The following is a 9,145-nucleotide window of genomic DNA, read 5'->3' as shown; positions in this document are numbered from 1 at the left end:
AGCAAAATTTCTAGGTGTCTTTGCTCACAGCATACCTATGAATGCGAAATATTTTTCTAGCTTTTCTGTGTAAGATTGCAAATTCTCTACTTTGACTTTGGTGGTGGGCACCAGATTATTATACTGCCTTGTAAAGGGCATATGTCGTGGCATACGCATGTGTTGGCCTCTCTGCTTGGTTTCCTTAATGCATTTGCATCTTGCACGTACATAAAATAGATAGTATGATCATGTATGCAAAATGCACTGCAACCTTTCCCCACCAGGTATAGAATTCCAATTAACTAGTGTACATTCATCGGATGTCCCAAGTGCGTCCTTCATTGGCTATACCTATATCCCTGGGATATCCGCCGATGTCCAGCGGCTCTCGCACGAACCTCCGACGGAGGCATAAATATGATTATTGAGACTGCCGACAGATATCCATCCCCGATATCCGCTAGGGGTTCCTTTGAGGATATTCGCAAACAATGCGTTCTCCCCCGTCATGAAGCAAGCCAGATCTACAACCACCAACTACATCTCTCAAGGCCGATGGGCTTATGAAAAGCCCGCAGAATGTCTGAAATCGGACAAACATCTTGTCGTATGTCATATTGTTACGGTACGCAGTCGCCAAGCGAAGGCTACGTTGTTGTGTCGCTGAGAAGTCGACGAAGACGAAGACACTGCCGCTAGTGCTTGTGTGACCCGTTTTGTGGTGCGTCTTCTGTGTACGGCGTACCGTTTCTGCTGCTGAACTAGCCTCGTAATATTTGGTGGAGGTGCTGAGTGATACACCACGCCCTGGACCTCCGCAGCGGTCTTCACGTTGAACCCATCGCTATGACGTCCAACCCACCTCCGGCCACAGCGTCAACCCCAGCGCCGACCGTTGTCGTGGCACAGCCTCGCGACCCGGGCACCTTTTGTGGAACCGATGACGTCGATGTTGAAGACTGGCTAGCCATGTATGAGCGTGTGAGTAAGCACAACCGATGGGACGCGACCCTCATGTTTGCTAACGTCATCTTCTACTTGGCGGGCACGGCGCGCGTCTGGTTTGAGACGCATGAGGAAGAACTTACCTCTTGGGACACCTGCAAGCAGAAGCTCCGCGACTTATTTGGCAAGCCAATTGGACACAAGCTCGCCGCTAAAAAAGACCTCGCTTCTCGAGCTCAGTCATCGACCGAGTCTTACATCTCTTACATTCAGGACGTCCTCGCTCTTTGCCGTAAGGTAGACAGCGCCATGTCAGAGACCGACAAGGTGGGCCACATCCTCAAGGGGATCGCCCACGACGCTTTTAACTTGCTACTCTGCAAAGACTGCGCAACGGTCGACTCTGTCCTTCAGGTATGCCGGCAGTTTGAGCAAGCCAAACACCGCCGCATTGCTCGCCGTTTCGACCGCCTTCCGAACACAGCGGCGACATCCTCCTGCGAAGACCTGCCAACACTGCAACAGCCGTCCCATCCTGCCAACTTAACCATAATTGTGCGGAGGGAACTGGAGGCTATGACTCTCATCGCCTTCACCTCTCAGCCGCCTGACGCTACGATTGCTCTGATCCAGGCCGTTGTTCGCGAACTTGGGTCTTAATTCTGGCCTACCCTCTGCGTCGCCCTGTACACCAACCAGCGCTCCATTGATTGCCGCTGCTTCACCGACTCTGGCCATCCCACCGCGTTATCGCTACCGGAATCCTGCGGACTGGAGAACCTCAGACGACCGGCCTATCTGCTTCACCTGCTCGCGTATCGGCCACATTTCCCGCCACTGCCGCAGCCGTTGGTTTTCCCCACCTCACTCTAATTATGATCGTCGTATGGACCACAGACCTCGTTCTGATTACGATCGTCGTGCTGACTATGGACCGCGCCAGATGTCTCCCCGTCCCGAGTTTTCACACGCCAACGACACTCCGACCCCACGCAGGCAGATCCGCTCGCCTTCACCTCAGATCCGTCGCTCCCGTTCGCCGCAACTTCAACGCCCGTCCAGTCCGCCCTTACCTCGCTCTCATTCGGAAAACTAACGAATGCAGCTCCCGGGGGTGACGCTGCATTAACGACCCGGCCCGAAAATCCTCTCCTGACCCCCGCTCCTCGCCGCAACCTTCTCAACATCTGCGTGGACGGTGCACCAGTTAAGGCTCTGATTGACACTGGCGCTCAAATTTCTGTCTTGAGGTCCTCCTTTCGCCGACGTCTGAAGAAGGTTGTGACACCCGCCGTTTCCTCAGCCGTTCGTATCGCCGACGGAGGTGCTGCTGCCGTCGTTGGAATGTGCACTGTGCGTGTTTGCATTTCCGGGCGTACTACAGCCGTCCTGCTCGACCTCTGCCCCCCCCCCCCCCCCCGATGTGATCTTCGGCATCGACTCTTTAACTCTTTAACAACCCACGCGGCACTAATTGATTGCTCCACTGGGCTTCTTCGTTCGGACCTGCCGCTCTGCTCTGAAAGCGCCGATTCCAAACCGTCCCGCTTACGTGCCGCTGAATTCATTCGCCTGACGCGCGATTCTGCAGTCTATGTTCCAATGTCCCCGGTTCCCTTCCTGATGGTGCCTACGTCACTTGCCGAATCAAGGACGTTGTCCTTCAGCGAAATGTCATCCTTCCAAACACCGTCCTGAATTGTGCACGTCGCCGGTCTTAAACCCTACCACACTCACCCACCCCCCTAGGCCTCCCTGGGTCTGTGCCTTCTCCCGCGGGGCGGAGTGGGGGGGGGGGGGGGTGTAGTGTTACGGTACGCTGTCGCCAAGCGAAGACGACGTTGTTGTGTCGCTGAGTAGACGACGAAGACGAAGACGCTGGCGCTAGTGCTTGTGTGACCCGTTTCGTGGTGTGTCTTCTGTGTACGACGTACCGTTTCTGCTGCTGAACTAGCCTCGTAATAATATACATGAATCTGCAAAGCGATCAACGACCTAACTGGCAAGCCGTATCAAATTCAGGATGATTTTATTACAGACAAATTTTGTCCCAGTCTTCACAAGAAATTCTTCAAGCTGGCCATTGATATGGTTTACGCAGTACGAAGGATACTGTACAGACCATGGATGAATTTGTAGCCGAACTACAAAAATCGCCCCCACGAAGTCTCTGCCCACAAGAAGTCCACGCAGCAGGGGAACGAAAAATTGCTTTGTGGTTTAGCTCTGGTTAACCCTGGTCGAAAGCGAAAAGCTACATCTCCCTGGATACGTTTGTGGTCGAGCGACTGGCGGTCTCCATAGATAGTCACACTGACACACACACAGCCGTAGGCACTTTTTTATTTGTTAAACATCTTGCTTTCTTCCAAACGACATTAAAGGCGCTCACAGAAGACAGTATATATTTGATATAGCTTCGGTGTTATTTACAACTGTGTTATTGCTCGCTGTATGCGGAGATATGGAACCGAATCCGGTTAATAATAATAATAACTTGTTTTGGGGGGAAAGGAAATGGCGCAGTATCTGTCTCATATATCGTTGGACACCTGAACCGCGCCGTAAGGGAAGGGTAAAGGGGGGAGTGAAAGAAGAAAAGAAGAGAGAGGTGTCGTAGTGGAGGGCTCCGGAATAATTTCGACCAGCTGGGTATCTTTAACGTGCACTGACATCGCACAGCACACGGGCCCCTTAGCGTTTTTCCTCCATAAAAACGCAGCCGCCGCGGTCGGGTTCGAACCCGGGAACTCCGGATCAGTAGTCGAGCGCCCTAACCACTGAGCCACCGCGGCAGGGCCCGAATCCGGTTAGTTTTATTAATTGGTTCTGGGGGAAAGGAAATGGCGCAGTATCTGTCTCATATATCGTTGGACACCTGAACCGCGCCATAAGGGAAGGGATAAAGGAGGGAGTGAAAGAAGAAAGGAAGAAGGAGGTGCCGTAGTGGAGGGCTCCGGAATAATTTCGACCACCTGGGGATCTTTAACGTGCACTGACATCGCACAGCACACGGGCGCCTTAGCGTTTTTCCTCCATAAAGACGCAGCCGCCGCGGTCGGGTTCGAACCCGGGAACTCCGGATCAGTAGTCGAGCGCCCTAACCACTGAGCCACCGCGGCGAATCCGGTTAGAAATTGGTTTTCTGGGGAAAGGAAATGGCGCAATGGGAGACAGGCTTCATTTCCTTTCCTTAAAACCAACTTTCATTTTCCTTCGCTTACTGTGTGGTTCGGGTGTCCACCTTGATATGTGAGACAGACGTAATTTCGTTTCCTTAAAACCAACTTTGATTTCACTTTCCTTCCCTTACGACGCGGTTCGGATTCGTACCGAGATATGCGAGAGAGGCGAAATTTCCTTTTGCTTAAAACCAACTTTAATTTTTCTTTCCATTACGGCGCGGTTCGGGTGTCCACCAAGATATGTGAGACAGGCGTAATTTGGTTTCCTTAAAACCAATTTTCATTTCATTTTCCTTCCCCTACGGGCACAGTTCGTGGGTCGGTCTCCACGGCAGGCATCGCATCGATCACACCTAGCGTTCCGCTGAATGCATCAAAGTGCACCAGCGTTTTATTAAATTAAATTGGTTATTGGGGAAAGGAAATAGCGCAGTATCTGTCACATCTCGGCGGACACCTTAACCGCGCCGTAAGGGAAGGGATAAAGAAGACACGAAGGAAGAGGTGCCGTAGTGGAGAGCTCCGGAAAAATTTCGACCACCTGGGGATCTTTAACGTGCACTGAAATCGCACAGCACACGGGCGCCTTAGCGTCTTTCCACCTTTGGCCATTTCATCGCGCTCACAATGCCCGGTGAGTTCGCACCAACTTGAACCGTCACGCTTGCAGGCTGGCTCGCGCGGGCGTCCCAACCACCGTGGACATAACGGCCTGCCGGAGCAACGGGTCGTCGCGCCTTGCCAGCAGCTGATTACGTGTACACAAATTAGGATTGAGAGCAGGGACGGAATTACGGATCGCTCTCAATCGAAACTGTCTCAAAAAGTGTCTCATTTGCCCCTCTTCTATTGGTCGGCCGTGGGCGGCGGCCATTTTGCTTTTTGCGTCACTGACTGACGTCGTAGATGGCCCAGAAGTGTTGACGTTGGCCACCTAATTATGCGGGCAGATTGAGACGATTTTTTGAGACTGGGAAATGTAGTCTTAACGCGTTTGAGACGCAACATGGCGGCGGTTTATTTTGCCATACGCGGCTGGCCGCGCGAGAAACGGCGTAGGAGAGTGCACGAAGACGGTTTTTACTTGCGAGACGAGCTGTTTCGTCGCCAATTTCGACTCAGGAAGGAGACTGCACAGTGGCTATGCGACCAACTCGCCGGTGAACTGAGAGGTTCGCGGGCGAGTGCGCTGTCAGTGCAGCGACAGGTGTTGTGCGCTGCACTTCTTCGGCACCGGCGGATTTCAAGGCGCCGTGGGCAATGAGGGCAACGTCGCTACAGTCCAGCCCACTGTCAGCAAGTGTGTGCGGCAGGTGTCAGCAGCTATTGTTAAAGTGGGGTCGCGGGCGGTTGAGTGCGGTTCCCTGCGAGCCCGGAAGAGAAGGCGGCGGCGAATGAGGGCTTCCTTCGTCACGGCAGCATCCAGGCGTCGTTAGGTGTGTGGATGGCACACTTATCGCCATCAAGGCGCCACGCGGCGATGCTGCACACAAGACCGCCTTTTGGAGTCGTAAGGCCTACTACGCCCTCAACATAATGATAGTGAGTAGGCTTCGCTCTCCGTTTTTGACTGCATGTTCGGCTGCAAGCTCGGGCCTTGACGGCGGAAGTTCACAACTAAGCTTGTGGTGTGCTTTCTCTCACAGGTGTGCGACTCCAACATGAGAATTATAGCTGTTGACCCCCGCAGCCCGGGATCGGACCACGACGCCTTTTCGTGGCGCTATTCGTGGCTGCGCCACGAGATAGAGTAAGGACTGCTGCAAGGTGGCGAGTTTCTTCTGGGTAAGCAATAAGAAACCCCCACCTCGGTTACAAATTCCGTGGTGAGGAAAAAATGAAAACCGAAACAGAGGTTATCGAGGCTTACTTCACCTCCAAAAGGGGTGACAACTGTGTCGGTTCGTCTGAATTATGTCTAGCAAAGAAACATCGAAATCTTACATGGGTACATTGGGGCTTTCCATTCCTACTAATCACGCATGGCCCTGTCGATAATGTATTCGCACTGCACACAGTGTGTTTGCGTGTGTACCTTGTTTCCTCCTTCTTTATAAGTGTCCCTGTTTCCACAAAATAGTCAGTTGCAAGTTCTGCGCTTTGTGTGTGCGTATTTGTGCCTCTTGTTGACCGGTCATCTTCGAGCTTTTTTTTGGACATTGCTATGAATCTGCTGCCATTGTATCAACAGTGATGAGATTGAAGAAGACAGAGGCCACGCTTATCTGCACATCATTTCTGTTATGCAGGGGACAGTGGCTACCCTTTGGAGCCCTGGCTTTTGACACCTGTGCCAGGGCATCCCGGTCTGTCGTCTCCAGAGGGGTTATTCAACTCAGCGCATAGGTCCATGCGATCCGTTGTGGAGCGAGCCACCGGCGTTTTGAAGAGCCGCTTCCGGTGCCTGCAAAGGTACCGGACGCTCCAATACGAGCCGGAGCGAGCGGCCTTCATAATCGGAGCATGTGCTGCGCTGCACAACCTGTGTTTGAATGACCCCTTGCCAGAAGGAGACGTGGATGCCGCTGACCCGGACGACAACGAGCCACCTCCGGCTGCAGTACACACACAAGGCGCTGCAAGCCGCCTTACCTACCTGCGGGGGAGAGCCGTGCGCGACGGTATTGTCGAGCTTTTTCGGAGAACCCGTCTCCAGAGGCTGGCATACCTGCGCACGGTGCGTCGTCAGTTGCGGCGGCAACTCCAGCGTCGCCAGCACTGAGCCCATCGACACCACCTCGCAGGGTAGCTGGCCAAGGTGTTCATTTGTGCAACACAGCAGCCACGGTTACTGTTGGCAGCGTCATCCCCTCGTGTCAGTGTAGCGTACACTTGTGTGTGAGCAACTCTGCATTGTGGCTGTGCCCTTAGCCGCAGCTGGCAAAGTGCCGACTTTTATTTTTTTGTTTCCTGTGTGCCTACAAGCTGCCGGCACTGAAGAAGCGCAGCGCGCACAACACCTGTTGCTGCACTGACAGCGCACTCGCCTGCGCACCTCCCTGTTCATTGGCGAGTTGGTCGCACAGCCACTGTGCAGTCTCCTTCCCGAGTCGAAATTGGCAACGAAACACCTCGTCTGGCAAGTCAAAACCGTCTTCGTGCACCCTCCTACGCCGTGTGTGTGTGTGTTGTGTGTGTGTGTGCGCGCGCGCGTGTGTGCGTGTGCGTGTGTGTGTGTGTGTGTGTGTGTGTGTGTGTGTGTGTGTGTGTGTGTGTGTGTGTGTGTGTGTGTGTGTGTGTGTGTGTGTGTGTGTGTGTGTGTGTGTGTGTGTGTGTGTGTGTGTGTGTGTGTGTGTGTGTGTGTGTGTGTGCATAAGTGGATGAATAAAAATGTACTGTTTAAACAAAGCACCGAATGTGTGTGATGCTTATTGAAATGAAGTTCCACTGAGGCAAATTTTTTTGCTCGATATGCATTCAAGGGCTGAAATGATTTCGATGGACATATTGTAGTGCAAGAGATGTCAAAGCACCGAATGTGTGTGATGCTTATTGAAATGAGGAAGTCCCACTGAAGCAATTTTTTTGCTCGATATGCATTCAAGGGCTGAAATGATTTCGATGGACATGTTGTAGTGCAAGAGATGTCAAATGCTCTTTGTTGGTATTTCTGTTAAATTTGAAAGGTGTGCTAGCACCCTCTAATTTAGGAATAAATAAAAAAGACACAACCAACCTTCAAACTCACCCAGTCTGCCCACTAGAGTCATCGATTTAGGGGACGCGCGGTGAGGTGTGTTGTCCTCTTTGGTTATGTCCTACTGTGAGGAGGTTTTTTTTATTTATTCCTAAATTATACGGTGCAAGCACACCTTTCAAATTTAACTGAAATACCAATAAAGAGCACCTGTACACATTTCTTGCACTACAATATGCCCATACAGCTCATTTCAGGGTTCCTTTCAGCATGCACTTTTATTTTTTTAGCAGCATTTATCACAAGTGTTTTTATTTGAACAGATAGGTGCAAAATGTACTGCTTGGAATACCATGAATAAGTAACATCACGTGTGGTACACAAATTGCAACATACAAACATGATACACAAACATGACAAGACTATCGGCCTACGTGTTGCCACAGCTTCTGAGTTATGCAAACAGAAAGCACACTTCAGCACACATCTTAAACCATGGTACACATCCAAAGCAATGCTCTATAAGTGTGTAAAACATTTTGCCTGACTAGAAAATGGGACAGATGTCTTGCGCGTGCCCAAGATTTCGATTTCCATTAAGACCTGAGAATAGCGCCGATCGTGGCCTCATTCGAGAAGAAAATTGCATAGCCACTCCTTCCAGGATGGAGAGCAGGCCTTCTTTTGAAGATATGATAATACTGACGTTCGTGGCTCAAATGAGGATTTTCACTTCTTTCAGCAGGGAAGGCATGTGCATCTCCGCCACCTGTATGAAACATACGCCTACCTTCACTCCTTACGGAGAGTATATGGGACAGATGTCTTGCGCGTGCCCAAGATTACGATTTCCATTGTGACCTGAGAATAGCGCCGATCGTGGCCTGATTCGAGAAGAAACTTCCATTTCCACTCCCTCCAGAATGGAGAGCACGCAGTCTTTTGAAGATCTGATAGTAGTAACATTCGTGGCCAAAACGAGGATTTTCACTTCATTCAGCAGGGAAGGCATGTGCATCTCCGCCACCTGTATGAAACATACGCCTTCCTTCACTCGTTATGGAGAGTATATGGGACAGATGTCTTGCGCGTGCCCAAGATTTCCATTTCCATTAAGAACTGAGAATAGCGCCGATCGTGGCCTCATTCGAGAAGAAAATTGCATTCCACTCCCTCCAGGATGGAGAGCAGGCCTTCTTTTGAAGATCTGAGAGTAGTGACGTGCGTGGCCAAAACGAGGATTTTCACTTCATTCAGCAGGGAAGACACGTGCACCTCCGCCACTTGAATGAAATATACGCCTACATTCACTCCTTACGGAGAGTACATGGGACAGATGTCTTGCGCGTGCCCAAGATTACGATTTCCACTATGACCTGAGAATAGCGCGATCGTG

General features: G+C 51.5%; 1 protein-coding gene across 1 annotated transcript; it reads left to right on the top strand.

The window, feature by feature from the left end:
* The first annotated feature begins 828 nt into the window (after window positions 1–828).
* Window positions 829–1,587, top strand: LOC144123831 (uncharacterized). Its single transcript, XM_077656570.1, has one exon. The coding sequence runs from the start codon at window positions 829–831 to the stop codon at window positions 1,585–1,587; it is 759 nt and encodes a 252-aa protein (XP_077512696.1).
* Window positions 1,588–9,145: the final 7,558 nt, after the last annotated feature.

The sequence above is a fragment of the Amblyomma americanum genome, chromosome 3, assembly GCF_052857255.1.
Source record: "Amblyomma americanum isolate KBUSLIRL-KWMA chromosome 3, ASM5285725v1, whole genome shotgun sequence".
Classification (NCBI taxonomy): Eukaryota; Metazoa; Arthropoda; class Arachnida; order Ixodida; family Ixodidae; genus Amblyomma; species Amblyomma americanum.
This window is presented reverse-complemented; position numbering and strand designations above follow the sequence as displayed.

What these genes read in the sequence shown, in the direction of transcription:
- LOC144123831 (XM_077656570.1), top strand. Translation starts at nt 829, where the DNA reads ATGACGTCCAACCCACCTCCGGCCACAGCGTCAACCCCAGCGCCGACC.